The 25,152-nt window shown below is 40.7% G+C and overlaps 1 protein-coding gene across 1 annotated transcript in view; it reads right to left on the minus strand.

Annotated features, from left to right (window-relative positions):
• Window positions 1-391: 391 nt before the first annotated feature.
• Window positions 392-25,152, minus strand: part of orai2 (ORAI calcium release-activated calcium modulator 2) — a 47,993-nt gene continuing 23,232 nt past the window's right edge. The window contains exon 2 of the mRNA XM_072589381.1: window positions 392-3,585. Within this exon, the coding sequence (XP_072445482.1) occupies window positions 3,034-3,585 (552 nt within the window). The 3' untranslated portion in view covers window positions 392-3,033. The remainder of the gene's footprint in view (window positions 3,586-25,152) is intronic.

Genomic DNA, 25,152 nt, shown 5'->3' on the forward strand with positions numbered 1-25,152 from the left:
TACCGTCTACAAAATGCACTGCAGAAATTCACTGAGGCACTTTCTATAATACCTTTCAAACACACAACCACAACCATACAAGGATAAGGGCGCAGCAACAAGGGAATATCAGCACCTACAACCACTCCCCATCCTAACTTGGAAACATATCACCATTCCTTTGCCCTTGCTAGTCAAAATTCTGGAAAGCCCTGCCCAACAGCATTGTTAGTATACCTACATCAAATTGACTACGGCAATTCAAGGCATTCTCAAGGGGTGAGAATGAGGGGTCAAAAAGAAATGCTTGCTCAGCCAGAAAATCCCATGAACCTCTGAGTACTAAAGAAAAATGTGACGAGGAAAATCCATGGGCTAATTTATTCACAAAATGACAAGTCAGAAATTGAAGTTCTCATGTTTTTGACACTACATAATTTATTTTGCAATACTCTGTTTGAAATGTAACTTTAAATTCTCCAACAGCTACAGGACAAATTGCCAAGGTAGCAAAACAATAATGGTACCACATACAAAGTATGTACAAGGTTTGCTAGCAGAAAATAGTGAATAAAGTACTGTACAAGAGAAAATTTGTTTTAAAAAAGGCAAAATCTTTGTTTGTCCAGAATTCAGACAAGTTACCAACTGTACCTGTCTTACAAGTTACTGTAACTATAAGCTTTATAATAAAGCACAGGGCACACTTCAGTGCTCTCCAATCCAAGTAACAGAAGTTTTTGACCTCAATGATTTAAGACAATTAGGTGTTCACATATGAAACATAAAGTTGGCAATACATTGTACACAGAAAGCTTAAGAAATGATTACATGCTGCCTGATCCAAGGAACAGACTACAATAATGCATTAAAAAAAACACAAATAGTTGCATATCAAAGCAGATGAAGTTAAAAGTTTCAGTAAAAAGGCCACAGTTGTAGTTAAGCACATAAAAGCTGTACAAGTAAACATCAAAACAGCAAACGTGCAACAATTGGTCTCATTTGATGTGTGCAACAGGGCTGAATTCATAGCCCTCAAAATTTCTATTTTGCAATGTGTACAGTCCAATTGACAGATTTTCATCTCTCCTGAACCCTGACTGAGAAGTATGGATGCTACAGCCAAATTTCCTCCTGGAAATTTCAGATAGAAATTGCTCTTACGAGCCAAATCTCTCCCTTTCGAAAGGGATTATTCATCAGGAACTAAACTTCAAGACTAAATGCTGGATCAGTTCAAAAAGAACATTTAGCGCAAATCAGTGATAGTTTCATTCCGGCACAGAAAGGCCATTCAGCCCACGTCAGACTCAACAATAAAATGTCACCAATTTTCATAATCAGCTCGTACCCTCTGAAAAAGGCAGCTGATACAGATAGGGTCTGTATCATTTTCATTTTGATTTTTTTTGTATTCATAATTCAAACTGGCCAGCTTTTAATTACTCCAGATTTACTACAAAGCCCATACAAGAAAATATCACTTTTATTCTTGTAACTCATATTTTAAGTGATATCTAATTTTAGATTAGATTAGATTCCCTACAGTGTGGAAACAGGCCTTTGGCCCAACCAGTCCACACTAACCCTATGAAGAGCAACCCACCCAGACCCATTTCCCTCTGCCTAATGTACTGAGCACTATGGGCAATTTAGCATGACCAATTCACCTAAGGTGCACATCTTTGAAATGTGGGAGGAAACTGGAGCACCCAGAGGAAACCCACGCAGACACAGGAAGAATGTACAAACTCCACACAGACAGTCGCCCGAAGCTGTGAGGCAGCAGTGCAAATTTAGCTAATAACTACTGGCACCTCTGATATTAAGACATTTTTTTTAAAAGACTTCAAATTTTAACTGAATAAAGGGCTAAGCTCTCCAGTGCAGGACAATCCCATGAATACAAATTAAGTAAGCAATGTCCAAATAGCCCACAGCTGGATTTAAATTTACATCAGAAAATATTTCCCCTTTTTGTCATGAGCAATTGCCCTTTCTGTCAAGGGATGTAACAGACAACAGGCCTCCATTTCAATCCACATCAGCAGTGACATTACTTGCTGTGATCATAACAGTGGACACCCTATGCATCATTATCTGGGGCATCACAGTAGAGGTGATTCATGTCAAGATTTGAATCACTTATTGTTAATAAATAAAATGGAGGCACTGTGGCACAGCACAATGCAGCATGAGTAAACTTTGCCATGAAATAAGGAGCACAGGCTGGGTCTGCATTCCAGCCAGCTCTTGATACCATTAGCTCAAAGCAGTAATGCTGCAAAGCAGAGATCAAGTGGCAGTCCTATTTCACTATAATACTCTTCAGACCAGTTGGGAACAGCGTTGGATATCGTTTACACCTGCAAGAACCCAGAAAAAAAAAAGCTGGTTTTGTTTTCATACTTATAAAAACCACTATTAGCAATTTTGGCGTAGAATAGGGAGGGGAAGAATTTACAGTGATAAGTTTCCATATTCGACAAACAGGCCAAACACTATTCCATAAGCTCATTTCTGGATCCTCCATTCAGTTTTCCTAGTTATCAAATCCATCACCCTGTCCTTCTGCCAAACTCCTGACCTGCATTCACTTTTGTACTGTTAAAAAACATACAAGCATTAGGGAAAACCTGGCGTTGAACAACATCTCTTCATCCATTTCAATCTGGAGTGATAGTTCAGTTTTTACGCCTGTAAGGAATTACGCATTAAAACAAAAATCAGCATCCTTTTAGTTCAAATCATACTTTATCAGCAGTTGGTGTAGTATCTGTGTAATCTGAAGTATTTTTGGATAGCCTCAGATTTCGAGTTTTACATCTCAATTTGGTGAGTGAGAAAGTTGCATGAGCCTTGGTATATTTTTTCATTAGACAACGCAGCAAGTGCTGTGACCACAAAGATAACTAAAAGCCACAGCTGTAAACCTGGATTCCTGAATAAACATGCGACCACTTGGCACTTGCAATGAGAGCTTCTGTAGAAGCCCCAGATCCCAGGATGGTCGAGGAATTAAATCTTTTATTTTTGTCATTTTCAACTGTTTCAAACCATTTGCAGGACCCGGTCATGACCATCCAGTTGCACCTTCAGTTTATGCAGCTCTTCAATCTCTTGATTGTGGCGCTCTGTTTTATGCCCTACCAGTGAACGGTAAAAGTGTATTGTGAAAATCACAAAAATAAGGCCCACGGGTACCATGATGATAGTGGATGCCAAAGCTGCATTCCACCCAGTGTGTCCGTCTCCTGCCTGGACTGGACCAGTTTCGTTGTCATTCATTACAGCTTTGTCTACCGGTAGAAACTTGATCCAGCAAAGCAGTACCACCTCCGTGAGAAACAGTAAAATGCCGAGTGCAGTTGAGAAACCCCAAGCTAGCTCGATATAGTAGTGCATGCGCTCATGGGGCGACTCGTTGACAGAATTGAGATTGTGAATGTTGCTGACGGCTTCCACGTTAGGAAGGATGCATGTGCTGATCAGGAGGGCAAAGAGGTGGACAGCAACCAGTACTGTTGTGCAGGCACTGAAAGCAATGAGCAGAAACTTGGGATAGTTGTACTGCATCTCCAGCTGCACTTCAACCATGGCAACCTGCAAAAAAAAAGAAACCTCATTGAGAATTGTTTGATAGATCCTGGCAATTCCACAGCAATATTAATACACAATGATGAGGTAAAAAATACTCTCGGCAGACTGGGATGTGCAGAAAGAAGTAGCCTCAGAGTTTAAGTATACTATTTATGCCCTCAATACTGTTACTGCATGCTTCATATGAAGGGCATCAACCAACACAAGTCACCAAGACAACATAAAAATACACAAATACTTTATCTGGTATAATAATTTTCCACTTCATATCAATGGAAATGCACAACTTTGTATCAAAAAGTGAAGATTTCAAAATGAACCACACAGTAGTAGTGAAAAATGAATGAAATTTATTTTGAAAAGGCCAAAACATAACACAATAAGCACAGGAGAACATGCAGAAGTGCAGAATTTTGGACCAACAGGATCATGATGCCCCATAAGATAAACAGGATTTGACATGTGGGATGGTATCCATGTGAATTAACACAGGCTACTGAGGTTGTTTTTAGAGTGCTGTTCAACAACCCACAACAGCTCGACAAAAACCTGCAACGACCACAAAGGAAAAGTTGGACATTCCATGAAACTGCTGGAATGATGGGAGATAGTTTAGATTTGCAGAACCAAATCTGCCAGCCCATTTATTCTATAGAGATTATCCAGTTACTTCAAACTGCAATATCTCAGCATCATTGTTGTCCTACAGCATTCTATGTGGATAATATTACAGGGTCTGCATTACTTGAGCTCATTGCGTCAGCAAAATTCTGGAGCCAAAAATAAAAGCGCTGAAAAATCAGATTTAATCATCTATATTTTAGTGATATTAAATTGCCTGTCAGAATCCATATGAACAACTGACTGATATTTATTCTTTAAAAGTTCAGAAATCATCCAGAAAATAACAAACATGTAGTGGAACCAATCACAATTTGTTATTATGTCAATGAATGAGGTCACCAAAAGATTTTTTTAAAAATTACTATGAAGGGGAAAAGATACAAGAAATTTGTCATTTTTCAAACTGGAACATGGATGTAGGTTCAAGTTCCATAATGCAGAAAGGAATAGAGATGAAGCAAATTTTGACCAGGTGATGTGAGATTCCAGCCACTAAATGATTTCAGGTATTTGTTCTCCCCTATGACTCCAGTTTTCACTTCCAGAAACATGAAATGAATTGCCTATTTTTATTCGATATGAGAAACACACTTAGTGCTGTAAAGCTTAAATAGTCAATAAGTGAAAAGAAAACTGCCTGGGCCATAATTTAAAAATCCCAATTCAATTTGACCAAAGAATCCCCTCTCAGGTTAGATTTTTACCCTTGCTACCTGCATAGTTATCGTGATATAACTCCCAATACCAATTCTCCTGATAATTAGTGGAACAGTCCACAACTGTTAAACAAACAGTCCATCCCTTTTGCACCCCACAAAGTGGCACAACAAGCTAGGTCTGTGTATTGCAGCATCGATCTAATTCTTCTTACAAACAGAAAGAGCAAATGAGCATTAATGGGACTGGAGACCGGGAAGTGCTGCACCCCAGACATCAAGACTAGGCCCATTTTAGTTTACAGCATGAACAGATGCACGCACCCACCCACCATCCACTCCTTCCAACACAAAGTAGTAGCAGCAGTGAACATCACGACAACATGAACACAGCAATTCATCAAGGTTCCTTCAACAGTATCTTCAGAACCTACAACCTCTACTGATGACAGAAGAATAAGGACATCAAGTTCCCATCCAAGACAAACAACATTCTGACTTTGAATTATAATACTATTCCTTCACCGGTTAAAAATCTGGAAATCCCACATCTAACAGCTGTGGGTGTGTATCTACGACATATGGTGTACAATTGTTCAAGGCAGCAATCAACTCACCACTACCTTCTCAAGGGCATTGGTAGGTAAGTGAAGCAGTTTGCAAGCAGGAAGGCATACTAAGAAACTTCAAAAAGGCTTTGACAAGTTAACACAATAGGTAAAAGGGCAGAAAATTAAGCTGGAAAAGAGAGGTAATTCATAATACTGTTTTCAGTTTGAGTGTATATGAATGAACAAACACGTAGGTGATCCAAATACACAATCTCCTGACAATTGAGGCAGGTAGATAAAGCAAAATATTTATGAAATACATTGTTTAGGTCAGAATCCCACCCATATCCACAATTTGGAACAACACAGGCTAAATTGGGCTTTAAATTAGGAGGGCAAAAAGGGGACGAGATAGTTTTATTTTAAAAAGTTAGAGTTAATGAGAATCCAAAGGGTTTTTATAAATACATTAAGGACAAAAGGGTAACAAAGGAGAGAATAGGCTCCCTCAAAAATCAATGAGGTAAAAAATCAGCAAGGCAGTCTTTGTATGGAGCCGCAGGAGATGGGGCAGATACTAAACGAATGTTTTGCATCAGTGTTTACTGTGGAAAAGGTCATGGAAGATATAGAATGTGGGGAAATAGATGGTGACATCTTGAAAAATGCCCATACTACAGAGGACGTGGTGCTGGATGTCTTGAAAAGCATAAAAGTGGATAAAACCCCAGGACCTGATCAGGTGTACCCTAGAACTCCGTGGGAAGCCAGGGAAGTGATTGTTGCGCCCCTTGCTGAGATATTTATATCATTGACAATCACAGATGAGGTGCAAGAAGACTGGAGGTTGGCTAATGCAGTGCCACAGTTTAAGAAAGGTATTAAGGACAAGCCAGGGAACTATAGACCAGTGAGCCTGATGTTGGTGGTGGGCAAGTTGTTGCGAGTGAATCCTGAGGGACAGGATTTATGTGTATTTGGAAAGGCAAGGACTAATTAGGGATAGTTAACATGGCTTTGTGCGTGGGAAATCATGTCTCACAAAATGAGACTAGTGGGCAGGAAGTGGGTAGCAGAGTTGCACATGAGCTCAAGTTTAGATAGGGTGGGAGATAGTAGGTAATCCACAACAGAATTAGAATGCAGAATTAACGATTTGTTTAACCCTGTATTTGGAAGACAACTATAAACACGAATTTTACTTTATTCAAATAACCTTTAGTTTTATGATAAGCATTTTTTAAAAACCATCATACACCGCACAGTCCCCAAAATGAGGAAACGTTTTACACAATACAGTCAGTACAGAAGCACAGCAAATGAAAATAACCCTCTGATAAACTGTTAACTCACGGATCCTTTTTTCTCCTGAATTGCAGATATGAAATGAACTTTTTTGTCCACAAGGATTATCACCCTATTTTTTCAGCGTATGCTGAAAATTAACAAATGTTTGTGTAAATTTAATAAAGGGAAAAGCAAAAAGGGCATCTAAGTTGAGAAAAAAAACATCCACAGGTAGTGATTATCTGCTAGCAAAAATGAGCTTTAAAAGCTGGTAGCTCGCAAATACAGGAGATGACTTTGTAGCACAGACCTGAGGTCAAGAGAAATGATGAAGATACAGTAGAAGTTGGTGGAATTTTGGGCTCACTGCAAATGCAGGGAGAATTAAAAAGATGCGGAATAGCAAAGTTGGAGCTTTAAAAGGACCAAATGAAGCTCAAAAGGACAAGTAGCATGGTGATGCCAGGCACAATGAGCAGAAAGGTTCCTTTTTATTTGGGTGTAAGTTGATTTTCTCTCTTCCAATCAAACACTGGGCACTTCAACAGAAAGTATACCAAGAACAAACATGAATAATTATGGTTAATCAACCTTTCCAATGCAAGAAGTGAAATTCTCTTTAGTTACAGCTAAAACTAAAAACAGGGCAAACAATACATTAGGCGTCACCTGTGGGAGAAAAAGAGGGATAACTTATCAGGTACGTGCTTCAAATTTCAGGTTTCCAATTCCAGCTTTCATTTTCAGTATCTTCAAAATTTTTCATTTTGCTGGTTTGCAGATGCAGCAGATAATTAAGGTGGCAAATGGAATTTGTCATTTATCACTAGAGGGTTGGAGTTTAAAAATAGGGAGTCTATGCTGCAGCTGTCTAGGGTGCTGGTGAGCACTGTGCACAATCATGGTCTCCTTACTTGAAAAAGGATGTACTGGCACTGGAGGGGGTGCAGAAGAGGTTCACTCAGTTGATTCCAGAGTTCAGAAGGTGGGCTTATTAGGAGAGATTGAATAGAATGGGACCATACACATTGGAATTTAGAAGAATGAGTTTTGGGTGGGGAAGAGAAAGAGAGAGAGCGGGGAGGGGTTGTCTTATAAAACCATATAAACTTATGACAGGAGCAGATAAGATAGAAGCAGGGAGGCTGTTTCCACTGGCAGGTGAAACTGGAACTAGGGGGCATAGCCTCAAAATAAGGGGAAGCAGATTTAGGACTGACTTGAGGAGGAACTTCTTCACCGAAAGGGCTGTGAATCTGTGCATCCCTGCCCTCTGAAGCAGTTGAGGCTATCTCGTTGAATATTTTTAAGACAAAGATAGATTTTTGAACAGGAAAGGAATTAAGGGTTATGGCGAATGGGCAGGTAAGTGGAACTGAACCACGAAAAGCTCAGCCATGATCTTACTGAATGGCCAAGCAGGCTTGATGGGCCAGATAGCCTACTCCTGTTCCTATTCCTTACATTCTTGTTCCATTACACCCAACCAGTACAGGGTAAAGAAAGCATTACAGTCAAGTAGTAAATTTGTTAAAAGTCTGACAGCAAGATCCTTTCACTTTTTCCCGTAAATTTTTCTGTGAGGGAATGCTTTATTACCTTAAAGGCATGACATAAATACAAGATATTGTTATACACAGCAAACCAGTGACAGACTGCCTTGTATGCAGCCATACAGATTCATGGAGATGATAATGCCCCATTCCATGCTCAATAAAATCCTCACCCAGAGCAACATTTCCCTTGCCTGTGGAATTATCTCCAGGAATCAGTACTTAGTGGTCTACTTCTTGACAGGAGTTTGATACAGTTAAGACTTCACCAGAAACATGTAATGAGTGGCCTGCCCAGTGCTACCACAACACGATTTCTTCAAGCATTTGTGTTTGTCAGGAAGCACTATCGTTAATTGTCTCTAGCTGCACCATAATCAGAAAATCAGACAGCACAGAAGAACAGTTGATACATCACATCTGTGCCAGGTCTTTAGAACAGCTAAATAATTCACTCCAAGCGGCCTGCTTTTCCTGATAACATTCAGATCCCAATCTCTATTGGAAATAATTATAATATCTGATATCATCACCCTCCAAGGCATTGCATTCCAGATCATAACCGCTGCATAAATGTTTTTTCCTCATGTCCCATATGGATCTCTTGCTATTAAAGCAAGCATTATCTATAATAGAAACTGAAAATGCAAGAAAAATTCAGCAACATTGACAGCACTGAGGCAAATATGGCACATCTTCACAACCGAAAGGGTTTGGAAAGTGGTGGCTTTTATGCTGTTGACAGAAGGGGAAGAGAAGCAAGTGGACCAGATTACAAATAAAACAGAATGCAAAAGGCAAAAGATTTGTTAGCAGTAAGGATCGATGAGGATGTAAAATAGATGTTAATGATAGGTGTGAAAAGAAGCAAAACCAAAACAACACCGTTGAATTCCATATTGAGTCAGACAGTCCTGAAGGCTGTAAAGTGCCCAAGTGGAAAATGAGGTGTTGTTTCTCCAGCTTGTACTGAGCTTTGCTGGAATAATGCAGCAGGCATAACATAGAACAGTGCCGCATAGGAACATGCTCTTCAACCCACCAGGCCTGTGCCAACCAAGATGCTATTCTAAACTAATCCCACCTGCCTGAATATGGTCCATCACCCTCTACTCTCTGCTCATGTGTCTTTCTAAATGCCTCTTAAACATTGCCATCATATCTGCTTCTACACTGAGATGTTAGCAGAGGAGAAAGATGGTCTGTTGAAATGTAAAGCAACTAGAAGGTTAGGGTCATTCTATTAGACAGAACAGAGATGTTCTGCAAACAGGTCACTCAATTTACTTTTGGTCTTGCCAATGCAAAGGATTCTGCATTGCAAGCGGCAAACACAGTAGATGAGATTGATAAGAGTATAAATAAATTGCTGTTTTATGTGGAATGTGTGGTTGGGGCCTTGGACAAAGATGGGGAAAGTGTAAGTGTTACACCTTCTGCAATCACACAGAGGAGAGGAGTCTAAAGAAGTATTAGCACTGATAGAGGAGTAAACAGGGTATGGTGGAATGAATGGTCTTAGTGGAATGTAGAGGAAGATGTATTGGTGGTTGTATCTTGCTGGAGGTGGCAGAAATGTTAGAGCATGATTCTTTGCTTGTGGAGACTTGTATGTGTGAAATGAGGACAAGGGGAATCCTATCTCTGTTCTATGAGAAAGTAAGGGGTGAAGACAGAAGTGTAAATTGTCAAGTAAGGAAAGACGGGGGCAGAGGCAGTGAAAGGTAGTATAATTGAATCAGATGTGACAGATATTGGGAAGATGGAATGGAATCCCTAGAGGAAACAGGGGATGAGGAGGTGTAGCCAAAGTAACTGTGAAACTCAGTAGATCTGTAGTGGACGCTAGCGAGCCGCTTATCCTCATAAAATGAAAACAAGAAGTCAGGAAAGCGTGGAGTCAAAAGGTGGACCTGTGAAGATGAGGATGATGGAAACTGGAGCAAAAAGTTATTAATTTTTCCAATCTGAATGACAGCAGGAAGTAGTAGCACTGGAGAGAGTGATGCGTTTTGTGTGCTCACTGAACATGAGGCGATAAAGAGTCAAAGTAGAAAAAATAAGTGCAGTGGAGAAGTAACAAGCTGAAATGATGGGTAGTCTAGGGTAGCCATCTGTGGATTTTGTGAAGAAGGTAGAAGCAAGATGCACAGGGTTGGGTGACAATAAGATAGGAAACTGTGGAGAGGATATCTCCAGAGATGAGGTCAGTGACAGCCCTGGAAATAACAGATTGATGTCCAATAGTGATGTTTTGGTCTGGGAGAAATAGGAGGAAATATCTGAAATTGAGGATTAGTCTCTGCAAGGCAGATGCTGCGATGCCAAACAACAGCACCACCATGACCTGCAGTTTTGATAAAGTCAGGGTGAGACCTAAGAGAGTGCAGTACAGAATGTTCAGAGGGAGACAGGTTAGAGTGGGTGAGAAAGAAATTAAGGTTGCCAATCAACTGGAGCAAACCAAAAGCTTGTAATTACCCCTTTCACTTAAACTGCATTTGTTTTTTTCAAAACTTATTTTGAACTATATGAAGAAAGAATGTATCTAAGGTAAGGGGAAGCAGTGACTTAGTTGTAAATGATAATGTCATATATAACAGTAACATCACTAGTCACCCAGAATCCCAGACTAACGTTTATACAATTGGAAGATGGCGAAATATGATTTTAATAGAAATCTGAAATTTAAAATGTCTATTAGTGACCATGTAACCACTGAATTATCACAAATATGCATCTGGCTCACTAATGTCCTTTAGGGAGGGAAATCCGCTATTCTAACCTGGTTAGATCCACACATGACTTCAGATATATAGCATTGTGGTTAACCCTCAAATGTCCTCTAAATTGGCCTAGCAAGCCATTCAGTTCACGGGCAATAAATGTTCAATCAACAGGTGACACCCACATTCTATTAATGATTTAAAGAAAATACAAACATTTAAACTGCTCGAAGAGTCACCTGAATCAAATAGGAAACGTTCACTTCAGTGGCCATTATCATTCATTCTATCAAGAGTTGATGCCAAACGATTGCCTTTGACAATTGTAAGCCACTTCAGCTTGCTAAATCCAAGATAATTAGTAGAATACAGACCAGATATTACATTCACAAAGCAACCCAAATACTGCCTGTTATTATGTGTAAAATATCCTCTGCATTCCGATTGCAGTTAATGGCACAAGCCATCTCAAACAGCAATTAGAGGGGATTATATAGGAGTCAAGAGTGTGTGGTGCTGGAAATTATATAGGAGTCAATCTAAGCATCTTGTAATTGACTACTGGGATTTTATCAGACTGTAGCTTGCTGATACACACAACAAAAACAATAATTACAAGCACAAATGTTGCTCCCTTGAGTGCCAGAACTGGACTGGCCTTAAAGCTCTTTTCATGTCTTTAACTAGAGATAATTATGTGAGATAAACTGTGCGGAAGAGTACTAAGCAATTACAATTTATACTTGCGAAATATTTATGATGCAACAAACATCCAAGATGTTTTACATGAAATTAGTGGACATAAGCAGATAGTGAAGAGTGACTCGTGTGGCTGAAGAGGTTGTTTTAAACCACAGAGGGAGCAACAGAGGATATGCAAGACTTTGGTAAATAATGAAGTTGAGATGAAGTGAAGCCATTGTGGGATTTAAAACTGACAGCCATGTTTTGAAACAGATGCTGAGGAGCCAACTGTCAACTCAGTTAAGTGGAAGATCAACAGAGTAACATGCTGAATAGTTGGAGCGTATTTGGAGGGTTGAGTGTTTTTCCAAGCCACATGATGCCCAAATTGAGAATTAAAATTGGATGCCACCTACAGCCATATTGAAGATAAGCTATAGGGCATTCATAATGCTGTAATAGAACAATGCCACCAAATGGAATGGAAATGGGAAGAAAATGGAAAGAGTGGTGTCAGTTCCATAATCCTGTTGTACTCTAAGAATAATGTACTGTAATTATTTTCATGTAGGTTACTGTTTGCCTTTGATCAGAATGGTCTTAAGTTCTAAGTTAGGCATGAACTAATGGCAATTAGGAAATATGAATTGCTGTCATATAGCACTACAACAAAGTCTATCCCTTCTTAAATTTCTACTTCACAAATAGACAAAACATGAATGTTTAGCCTGGAAACAAAAACAAACAAAACTCTGGGAAACACCGTTCCATAGCACTATTCTGTGGACCAGACTTCGACGATATGCTTTCTTTCTCTTCTTTTCTGTTCCTTTTTAGTTTTTTCTGCTGAGACAAGGTTGTTTGCACACAATTGGTTTGAATTCATCCTTTCACTGACTTTGAAGACATTTTTTTCTCTCCTTCAGCAGGAGCTTTGCCAAGAAAGGAACGTTGAAAGCTAGCTACTACTGAAGATTTTCTAATATCACCACACAGGAGAGACAGACAGCGAGAAACTTATTGATGTTTTTCTCTTTGAGGGTATGCAGTTCTCTGCTGCAATACCCCACACAAGCAATGGTCATCTGGTCAGGAGCCAATCAGAACTTCAGTGACATGCAGTTTTCCCTTTATTCAACCATTAGCTTTGTAGGGTCTAATTCTGCTCCCACTGTTCCAGAAAAAAAAAGATACTTTGTACACAACTCTCAATGTGCTCCAGCAAACATGAGTTTTAAAACTGCAGCTATATCTTTGCACAATCTTCCCTTTTTAATCTACAGTCCAAAAATAAAGGAAATAAAACAATGTGGTATAGCCACAACAGAATTTTGTGTGGGTTGGAAGGAAAGCACAGAAATGCACAAGATGGACAAACAAACCCTTGGGGTGATGAAACTTTGATTTGTTTCTTTAATTATTGCAAGAAAGTGTGGGTGGAGATATGGGACATAAGGGGCAATATTTCAGAATTGAATGGAAGAAATCATGCCAACAGACTGGAAATGGAACAAAAGACCAAGTTCAAACTTCAACATGGCCGAGTATGGCATGTAAGGCTAAACTCAGTATTAAAAAGGATGCCCCACACAGACCATAATAAGCTTGATGCAGTAACTGGAAAGTCAATCAGCTTCAATGGATAAGAGATGCAATCTTCATTATGGCTTCTCCCCGATGCAATACTTCACTGCTATTAATGAAGTTGACTAATGAAGGTGAGACAGCATTTCTAAGCTAACCTAGATTTCTCTGTGATGCCCAATTTTAAATAAAGAAGGATACGGTGGAGCACAAAGGAACAAAACTGTGGAGACCGAGCTCACTACTCAAACCCGGGTCCTCAAGAGCTTTGTTACTTCTTGATGAGTTTGGTAATCCATATTACCATGTGGAAAGTATAAGAAAAGGATCAAAATCTGGACTCCGCATTCCTAGAATTATTTGCACAAAGAGGCTGTGATCACATTTCTGAGTCCTCTGTAATATGACCATCCATTAACGTCACCCTACAAGAATAAAGGCTATCCATTCCACAACAGTCTTTTTTCTGTTCAACCAAATTGCAAATCCAGCAAGCAGAAGTATCTTCAACTCAAACCTCCTGTAGGATATTTGACTTTATCTCACTATTACTGTTAATAACAAGGGAATTACTGTACCCAACTACTCGGAGCGTTCCGCGGCAGCGAGGCCAGGCCCATCCTTCGCAACACCGGGGACAGGTAGAACCTCAGTACGTAGTGACACTTGGTGTTTGAGTACCGGGGATCCACGCACAGCTTGATGCAGCCACACACAAAGGTGGCCATCAGGATGAGGGTGGCATTGGGAGTGTTTTTTCCCCCATTGCACCGGTCTTTGTACATTGTGTCTCTTCGGACCCGGTCCATCTTTGATCTCCAAATGAACTGGAAGATGGCCCGGGTGACTGCGGCGGCACAGGTCCTGGGGATAGGCCAGACCTGTGCCACATAAACCAATACTGAGAGTACCTCACACCTGATGACCAGGTTTTTTCCCCGCGATGGAGAGTGACCGTTGCCCCCAACTGCCTCGTTTCTGTCTCATCTTTCTGATCCGCTCCTCCCAGGTCTTGGCGCACGCCCCAGCCCCCCCGAACCAAATACCCAGCACCTTCAGGTGGTCAGTCCTGACGGTGAAGGGGATAGAGGATTGGTCGGCCCAGTTCCCAAAGAGCATGGCCTTGCTCTTGCCTCAGTTTACCTTGGCCCCCGAGGCCCGTTCGAACTGGTCACAGATGCACACGAGTCTGTGCACGGACAGCGGATCCGAGCAGAAAACAGCGACGTCATCCATGTACAGGGAGGCCTTAACATGCAGGCCCCCGCTGCCAGGAACAGTCACCCCTCTCAGACTTGCATCCTTCCTGATGGATTCGGCAAATGGCTCTATGCAACACACAAACAAGGCGGGTGAGAGGGGGCATCCCTGCCTGACTCCAGATCTTACAGGGAAGCTATCTGATTCCCACCCATTGATTGAGACTGCACTGACAATGTTGGTGTAGAGCAGTCTGATCCAATTTCCGATTCCCTCCCCAAAGCCCATTTTGGAGAGGACATCCCTCATATATGTATGCGATATCCTGTCAAAGGCTTTCTCCTGGTCCAGGCTGATGAGGCAGGTGTCCACCCCCCTGTCCTGCACGTAGGCGATCGTGTCCCTGAGGAGTGCAAGACTCTCAGAGATCTTCCTGCCCGGTACAGCACAGGTTTGGTCCGGGTGGATCACCGATCCCAAAGCAGACCTGACCCGGTTGGCGATGACCTTTGACAAGATTTTGTAGTCTGCATTGCCTTCGAGATGGTGGTAGTGAGCTGCCATTAAAGGCCCAACCATCTCAACTATTCCTCATAGGACACACTTCATCCTAACAATCAGTCTTGTGAACCTTCTATGAACTGTTTTCACTGTAAATAAAACCCTCCTTGTGTACAGAGACCAAAACGGCACAGAGTACACCAGGTACTCGTCCTTTTCTGATCATTTGCTATAACTCCATGCTAACCTTTAGTGATTCATGTACAAGAACAGCCGGATCCCTCTGACTCACAAGCAAGATTGTTGCCAACTGAGTCACAGCTGACAGTTACACTTCATGATTACTGTAATATACTAATGCCTGTTCAAAAGCTTCTCAATTTTGTTCCTTTTACTGCCTAATTGCCTTGAGATTGCCGAGGGAGCCTGATGAACGATTGGCACATAACAAAAGCCACTTATCGAATTATCAAAGCGTGGCAGGGGTTAACAGAACCATAAAGCACAAACATCACCTTTGATGTGGATGGGAAAATTAGAAAAAGGAACATTCAAACTTTACTGTATCTGTTCACACTATTCTACTGGAGGGGGAAGAATGAAGTTAATGCGATGTTTAAGCATTACAGGGGGTTTGTACAATTAGAGTGACAGCTGTAACTGGTACAGCAGAAGAAAAGGCTGGCACTTCAGATCCAGCACACACAGAAGCAAGGCTATGCTGATTTCAGATATTTCAAGATTTTAGTTTGGGCGGCTTGGACTGTGAATAGTGATGTGATTGTGTTATAGTTAGTCACTGACACATATGCACATACATCTACAGATGTTTTTTTAACAATAGAACACATTCACTACACAAAACAAAGATATGAAACAAATCTTAATACAAATAGCAAAACAAGGTTTTAACTTGTTTTTCAATACTATCCTTTAACAAATATTTAATTCCACAGAAATTTCACTCATATCGTAACTCTAGGTGTTTTGGTTAATGAATTCCTCCCAGTTTCTTTTCCTTGGACTTTGGAGATAATCTTACCAGTCCCTTCTGAGATCAGTGGCATTAACCTTTCACAATTCTTGATGGCCTAAACTGTTCCAGTTCTAATAACATAAACTTTACTCAACTTATATTGACACATGAAAGATCATAATAATAATGAATTTTTAGACACCTTGATTTTCAGGTAGGCTTTTTTAAAAATCCATGGGATGTGGGCATCAAGGGCTAGACCAGCATTTATTACCTATCCCCAGATTTCAGCAGCAGAGGGAGACACGACAGCGAGGACCAGGGGGGTGCCAGGAAAACGTTTGGATAGCGCCTGCACCAGAGACACTACGCACGTAGTGTCTCCCACCCACCATCCTTCTCTAACCAAAAAAAAACTATTCTGTGGTGTGTTGGTAAGGTAAGGTTTTCCTATTTTTTTCTGTCCCATGTAATTGATTAAGGATTTACTTTTTTAATGTATATATTTGTTGGTTATTTGAAAAAGATCATAGCAGAGAAGTCTTAGGAAGTATTTAACTCAAGTTTATATAAAGGAATAAAGTACTAACTAAGCAGAAATGGTTGGGCAGATGATGTGCTGTAGCTGTATGATGTGGGAGCTGGCTGATCCCATTGAGAACGACAGTGACCACATCTGCAGCAAGTGTTGGTTGCTGGAGCTCCAGCTCAGAGTTGATGATCTGGAATCTGAGCTTCAAACACTGCGGCACATCCGGGAGGGGGAGTTACCTGGACGCTTTGTTTCAGGGGCAGTCACGCCTGGTAGATTAAGTAATTAAAATTCAATCAGTGATGAGAGACAACAGGGTGTGACTGCAAGTGAGGCAGGTAGGGGGATCCTGAGTTCAGGAATGGAGGAGCCTCAGCTTTTGACCCTATCCAACTGGTACAAGATACTTGCTCCCTGTGTGGTTGCGGGAAGGATGAGCCAGCCCACCACAGCACCATGGTGCAGAAGGCCATTTAAGAGGGGGGAGCAAAAAGACAAGTGGTAGTTATAGAGAGTCTATAATTAGGGGGACAGAGAGTTCCTTTGCAAGCCGGATCAGACCTGCATGGTGTGTTGCTTGCCCCCTGCCAGGGTGCAGGAACATCTCTGACCAGCTTGAAAGGATATTGGAGTGGGAGGGAGAAGATCCAGTTGTTGTGGCCCATGTTGGGACGAACAACATAAGCAAGGCTAGAATAGAGGGCCTGTTTGGGGATTACAGGAACAAAATTAAGGAACAGGTCCTCAAGGGTCATAATCTCCAGATTACTTGCTTGAGCCACATGCAAATTGGCTTAGAGATAAGAAAATTAGGGAAGTAAACACATGGCTAAGGGAGTGGCATGGGAAAGAGGGGTTCAATTTCATGGGCACTGGCATCAGTTTTGGAACTGGAGGGATCTGTACCGATGGGATAGTCTCCAAGTGAACCGATCTGGAACTAGGGCTCTAGTGAAAAGGATAAATAGGGTGATCATTAGGACTTTAAACTAGTGAGTCGGGGTGGAGGGTGAGAAGGGAAAGGGAAAATGACAGGAAGTATGGAGGTAAATAAAAAGGTAAGCAGCAGGTTAGCAAAGTGTGCAGGAGGGTTTAAGTTCAAGGCAGACTATATAAGAAGCAAAAAGGAAGGATAACTCAGGAGGTATTATTGGAGATGTCAGAAAGGAGGGTAAGAAAGCTAGCAAAAAGGCACTTTAACTGAATGCTCGTAGCATTCGTAACAAGGTTGATGTGTTAATGGCACAAATCATCATGAATGAATATGATTTCGTAGCCATCACAGAGACATGGTTACAGGATGGTCATGAAAGGGAGTTAAACATCCAAGGGTACCAGACTATTCAAAAGTACAGATAGGAAGGTAAGGGCAGTGGTGTACCTCTGATATTCAAGGTTCAACATCAGGGCGACGCTGAGAGGTGATATAGGTTCTATGGACAATGAGGATGAATCCATTTGGGTGGAAATTAGAAATTCTAAGAGGAAAATGTCACTGATTGACACAGTCTATAGGCCACTAAATAATAACATCACATTGAGATGGTCAATAAACAAAGAAATAACTAATGCCTGTAAAAATGGTATAGCAATTATCATGGGGGATTTTAATCTACATGTAGATTGGTCAAACCAGCTCAGTCATAGTAGCTTTCTAGAACAATATGTAATGGAACCAATGAGGAAGCAAGCTATTCTAGATCTGGTTTGGTGTAATGAGACAGGAATAATTAATGATGGCATAATTAGGGATCCTCTTGGAAGGAGTGATCACAGTATGGTTGAATTTAGAATACAGATGGAGAGTATGAAGATAAAATCCAAATTCAGGGTCCTGAGCTTGAACAAGGAGGACTACAATAGAATGAGGGAGGACTTGGCAAAAGTAGACCGGAAACAAAGATCTTATGGTGGTACAGTTGACGAGCAGTAGAGGACTTCCGAAGCAATTTTTCAAAAAAGCTCAGCAAAAGTATATTCCGGTGAAAAAGAAGGACTGTAAGAAAAGGAGTATGTTGCCTAGGGTGCGTAAGGAGTAAAGAGAGGCTATCGAATTGAAAGAGAAGGCAAAAAAAGTGGCCAAAAACAGCATGAAACTACAAGATTGGGAAACCTTTAAAGGTCAACCGAAAGCCACAAAAACAGCTGTAAAGAAAAGAAAGATAAAAACGTGAAAAAAGACTTGCACAGAATATAAAGACAGATAGCAAAAGTTTCTATAAATATATAAAATGAAAAAGAGTGGTTAAAGTAAATGTTGCCCTTTACAGGATGAGAAGGGAAATTTAGCTATGGGATATGATGAAATGGCCGAGGCTTTGAACAGGTATTTTGAAGAGGTTTGTTGTAAACCTGGGACCAAGGTGTCTGCGCCATGGAAAGCAGAACAAACTGCTTTCAGGCGACAGAAATTTAAGGCGACAGAAGAAGCTTCAGTGGGTGAAGTTAGGGCCACACAGACTCAGGGTTTTAGATTTTAGATTTTGTTTTCAGTTGTTGAAGTCAGGGTTTCTTTGGAGTTGAAGCTGCGAGATACAGCTCGCACTTTACTGTTATGTCCCTTCTCCTGGACTGGAGGAGACAGGAAGTGAGCGAGATCTGTTTTACCAAACTTTGGAACAGTTGATGAGTTTTAGTTAAATGATATAACAAATGGACATGAAGCCTTGAGTTGAACTGTCCAAAATCTTAGTCATGAGCAAATAATTGGAGTCCATATGTCATTAATTGCATTTCTGATTGGCACATAATATCTAAGCAACTGAACCAGTCATTGGACATGTGAATTATGAGTACAGGTCGTTTTGTTATAATGCGTGTTTTGTCAATGTGAATTCACTGTAATGTGATCGATGAATTGGAGATGTGGTTTCTAAAGCACAAACTTTAAAAATGTGCACTGGCTGTAATGCAATTACAGCACCAACACTTTAAACACCATTTCTAAAGCGCAATATTTCTATAGCACGGGATTGCACAAGAATGCAACCATTGCGTGACAGAAGAACTGACTGTACTGAGATTACAAGATGTTTGTGCACTTCAACCATTTTTATTTGTTTATTAGTAATAGTCAAATGAAAAGCTGTGTTCAAGCACCTGTTGATCATTACAAGTGCTTCACTCTTGGCTACCGTAAGCTTGTTAAGAAAACACACATAAAATACATTTGTCGTTATTGTGTGCCTATATGGTATCTTCTATTGATGTGTGCAACGAACAACTTCACCACAGCCACACCTTTGACTGGTCAGTACTATTTATTGGGCATCACAAGGTTAAGGAACAATCCGGTTTGGCAGGTACACTGAGAAATTTCAGAAGTACGCCTTAATTTAAATTTTAATTCAATTTGGATGCAGCAAAATAAATGCACTCTAAGTAAATTATTGATTAGATTCATACTTTGACTTGGCCAGAGTGCTATTTTACCAATTGAAAAATATAGATGAATATCTCTCTATGTTTTGGAGTTACGTTTCCCATTTATTCAGTTTAAGTAACATATGTTTGCTTCATACTGCAATCTTTGCCACACTTGAAGCCTGGAAGTATCTCTTGGGCCTAAAACTAATCCATTACAAATTAGCAAGCAAGACTTGAATACATTTCTATGAATACATTGAATATATTGATGGATGCTCCTGAAGTTTGAATTTGGGACTCACCCATGAGGCAAGAGGCAAAATAAGTTAAGACAAGGAAAGCATAAAAAGAAACTAAGTTAAATACCAAGTCTGACTACTTTTGTGAATTATTTAAAGTCACCTTCTGGTGCTAGCTGATCTTAGTATCCGAATTTGGAATTTATCCACCAGTCAGGCAGCAGCCCGGGAAAAAAAAATTCTAATTCTGTAGATACATGATGGACTGGGCTCTCTGAATCAAACTGTCTGGGCAAACAGACTGCGTGTGGTCCTGCAGGGTGTAACGTGGAGTATCTTTTTGAGTGAGAGAGGTGTTGAATAAAAGAAAGACTTGCATTTATAATAGCACTTCTCATAATCACAAGATGTCCCAAAGTGTTTTACAGCTCAAACTACATTTGAAGAATAATCAGTGCACATGGCAAAAATCACTTAACCAGTAATGTAGTATTTGCTTTTATGTTTTTATTTTCTGTTTCACAAGATATGGGAATCACTGGTTGGCTCTACACTTCATGCTCCTCAGGTGATTGTGAGGTACTAACTTGAATTTACCATGTTTTTTTAGTTTTGTATCTTTAAAAACTATGGACTGCAAGGAGCAATATTTTCTTTTCTAAACAAAAATAGGGTATGTACCAATGTGGCTACATAATTTGAAAGCAAGGAATTTGAAACTTCAGACGAACTCGGTGTTTGAGAGTTTGAGTTCCTGCAGTTTGCAGAGTATCAGGAGCCCAGGAGGTGTTTACGTTTGAAGCTAATTGGTTCTAAGCGAGCTGAGCAGGTTGGAACCAATTTACACAGACACAGAGAGAAAGAAAGACACAAGTATGTGCTGTCGTTCATCTCAGCAGAAGCTGCCTGTTTGTTCTCTGTACTTAAAAGCCTCAGTTAAGCTTGAAGAAAATCTGTTTTGTTTCTTGAGTAGTTGCTGTGAGCTCTCATTTTGGAACTGATAAATGAAGGAACTTTTCCAGGTGAATCAGTCACTATCATGTCTTACAAACCAGTGGAAGCTTCCAGAGAAAGTCATCTGAACACAAGAGTCAAAGAAAGGTCATCTCAAGATTAGAACTAGGAAGCAAAGACCACTGAACTGACTTTCCAGCTTATTGGCTAGGCAAAAGTGAGGAGTGCAGATGCTGGAAATCAGAGTCTAGATTGGAGTGGTGCTGGAAAAGCACAACAGGTCAGGCAGCATCCAAGGAACAGGAAAATCGATGTTTCGGGCAAAAGCACTTCATCAGGAATGAAGGCAGGGAGCCTCCAGGGTGGAGACATAAATGGGAGGTGGTTGGGACTGGGGAGAAGGTAGCAAAGAGTACAATAGGTAGATGGGGGTAGTGATGAAGGTGATATATCAAAGAGGAGGGTGGGAGGAGTAGCAAACAGTACAATGGGTGGACCGGGGTGGGGATGAAGGTAATAGGTCAGAGAGGAGGGTGGAGCAGATAGGTGGGAAGGAAGATTGGCAGGTAAGACAGGTCATGAGGATGGTGCTGAGCTGGAAGTGTGAAACTGGGGTAAGGTGGGGGGAGGGGAAATGAGGAAACTGGAGAAGTCCACATTGATGCCCTGGGGTTTAAGTGTTCCGAGGTGGAAGATGAGGCATTCTTCCACCAGGCCTCAGGTGGTGAGGGAGCAGCGGTGGAGGCGGCCCAGGACCTGCATGTCCTTGGCAGAGTGGGAGGGGGAGTTGAAATGTTGGGCCACAGGGCGGTGGAGTTGATTGGTGCTGGAGATGTTCTCTAAAGCGCTCTGCGAGCTTTTCTATCACCAATAATCTATCTTCCTTATTTCTTTATGCGTATATATAAAAAAGGGGGAATTTAAAGGGGGTTAGAGTTTTAGTTAGTTGTGTTATATGCCTATATAACGGCTTAATTGTAGTTATAACTCAACTGCACAAATAAATAACAATTCTTGTTGAGTACAGGAATCTGTTCCATGCTTTTCATCACTTTGGTCTGAAAGTTAGGTGGTGGTGTATGGTTTGGAGGGGAAGTTGCAAGTGGCGATTCTCTCCCACTTATGCAGGTCTTGACCTTCTAGGTGTCCAAGGCCACAGATTTGGAACATGCTATTGAAGCAGTCTGTGAGTTACTTACCTTGTTTGAGGGCAAGTTTTGGTTCTTTAAAAACTGCACCCAGTATGTCAGTGTCAAAACTTGTGGTGTTGAAAAAGCACAGCTGGTCAGGCAGCATCCGAGGATCAGGAGAGTTAACGTTGTGAGCATAAGCTCTTCATCAGCTCAGATGCTGCCTGACTGGCTGTGCTTTTCCAGCACCACATGTTTTGACTCTGATCTCCAGCATGTGCAGCCCTCACTTTCTCCCTGCACCCAGTACGTGTCAACACTTCCAGAAGACAAATGGTAAAGCCGTGTAAGTTATTTCAGGTACAAGTGAGGTCAGGTTGCAAGGTATAAATACACAGAGTGAGAAGGAACCTTGGATTTCACTGATGGGTAGGTAAAAATGAAAAATTAAGACTAATACTGGTATAAGTCTAACAGTTTAATATTCCCATCATAAAACTTGTAGCACAAACATATCTTCTCTCTTTCAAAGAGTGGCTGGTCTGTGAATTTTCACATTATGTTTCAAGTAAGGTATTTTTGTTAGGGCAATCAAAAAGTTCATCATTAAAAAAAAAATCAGTGATATGGGTCCGTTTTCTTTTCAGGGCAGTTGGTGGTGGCCAAATTGGTCTATTTCTTGGTTTAGTAGACTCAAGTATTTGGCTACCATTGAAAGTCATTGAAGTGAGCCATACAAATGGGTTTCAGTGGCAATTTGATTTTAAAAAGGGATTGAGGATATGACAAGTAAATAATTTATACAACCATCAAAGGGGCATTACTATAAATAATGTAAAGTGTTTTGATCCTGGAAACACAGTCTGATACCCTTATAAATTAAAGCTGTTTAGAAAAATCTAAAGTGCATTAGAACTCACAGTAGCTCTTTGGATTAGTGTATAGGAAGACAGGCGGCAAAAGGAAATGTTCTATTCTGTGTGACATTGCACAAAACATAAAAAGAGTAATAGAGGTGATGAAGCAAATCAGACGGAAGTGATTAAGTAACAAAACTTGCATTCTTAAAAAAACGGTTGTAGGAGAGAGCTGAGAGAGAAACATGGTGCTACACTTTTGAGAGCCTAGAAATGAACTTGGAGTGAGGAAATTTTAATTTCAACACAAAGAGGATGGCTGCAGAGGGTAAAAACTATGTTAAATGGAGTGAGATTTTCATGCATGATGCAAAATGGATTCATATACCGAGACAAATTTGAATTCCTGTTGCGCACACAGCTACTTGAGGTAACTTTTTTTTTGAAAATATGAATTATCCAATAAATAAGTTTAAATATCACAGATGTGGGAAATTAAAGCCAAAAAGTTGCAATAGTCAACTTGAATTGGTTTTGTTAAGAGTAGATTGCAACTAGAGATATATTGTATTAGACTAATACCTATGCTGCTAATATAAATTGACTTATTTACTGTTAAACTTTTAGTTTTGCTTGCTATACAGAGTGCAGAATACTGAGTTACATTAACTGCAAGAAATTATTTATAAAGTGAACACTAGTCTTTAAGCAGTGGAGTCCTACTTCACAGTGCCTGGAATGCCTGCAAACATTTTGTGTTGCTGATGAATCAAGCAACCAGTTGTGACAAAAAGATTTTATTAAAGTGAAAAGGAAATCTGCTTCTATCATCAAAAGCATCACATCCTCAAAATTGCTGTGCACTCAGCAGAAACACTTAAAGTTGTGTATCTCAAAAACATATGTTATGAAATGCCTTCAGCATGTTCCACAAACTGACAATCACATACCTAAAGATAAATTCCACAATCTACCATGTTTTTACTGAAACATCTGAATCTCTTCAATCAATAAATCACTTCAAGATCCATGGACTCTTGGCAAATGTAACAGGCATCTTGTGCACACACATCCTGTAAACAGCTGCTTTTCACAATGAACTGAGGGAGGAATCACGGCCAAATGTTCATTAGAGGCAGAACATCCCACAGAGCAGATCGGCAGGGTCAGAGTGCAATGTCATTTTGAGAATAACCGCCCCGTCTCAAAGCTTCCAAGTTCCCAGTCACCCAATCCTGCAAATCCCACCTCTACTTTCTTCCCGAAATCTAGAATCAGTACTCCTTGAGCAGACCCACTGTTTCTGCCTGCTTCTGCCCCAAGGAACTTATTTCTTCTTACCTCTGACTTGATGTACATCTACAAGTCTTCTGATACTTTACATCAGTTTCAGAATTTCCAGTTCGCAGGCATCAGCTGCCGCCTTTTCACCACGGGCATGCAATCTCTTAACATGACCATCCTCATCAGGAAGGTCTCAGGGCTTTCTGCTTCTTCCTGAAAATTAGGCCTGAACAGTCCCCATCCTCCTCCACCTGGGTTAGTCCACCCTCACTTTGAATGTCTCCTTTAATGCCGCTCATTTTCTTCAATGAAAAGGTGGCACTATGAATATCCACATGGGCATCAGTTAGACCTGTCTCCTTGTGGATTACATGGAACGTTCCTTGTTCCAATCTTACTCTAGTCCATCCCTGGAATTTCTCTCCAGTACACCGATGACATAATTGGTACTGCTTCCCCTATCAGTTGGAACTGGAAAAATTTATTAATTTTGCTTTCTACTTCCACTCTGTTCTCAACTTCACCTGGTCCATCCCTGACTCCTCCATTCCTCGACATCTCTGTATCTACTTCAGGAGATGGCCACTCCGGTTTCCTCCCACAATCCAAAAATGTGCAGGTTAGGTGAATTGGCCATGCTAAATTGCCCATAGTGTTAGGTGCAAGGGTAAATGTAGGGGAATGGGTCTGGGTGGGTGCACTTCGGCGGGTCGGTGTGGACTTGTTGGGCCGAAGGGCCTCTTTCCACACTGTATGTAATCTAATCTAAAAACCACTCCAAACTCACCGATTCTCAATACATTCCCCCCCTCTTCTCCACCTTCCTGTAAGGACTATAATCCATTCTCACACTTACTCTTTCTCCA

Source organism: Chiloscyllium punctatum, chromosome 19, assembly GCF_047496795.1.
Source record: "Chiloscyllium punctatum isolate Juve2018m chromosome 19, sChiPun1.3, whole genome shotgun sequence".
NCBI lineage: Eukaryota > Metazoa > Chordata > Chondrichthyes > Orectolobiformes > Hemiscylliidae > Chiloscyllium > Chiloscyllium punctatum.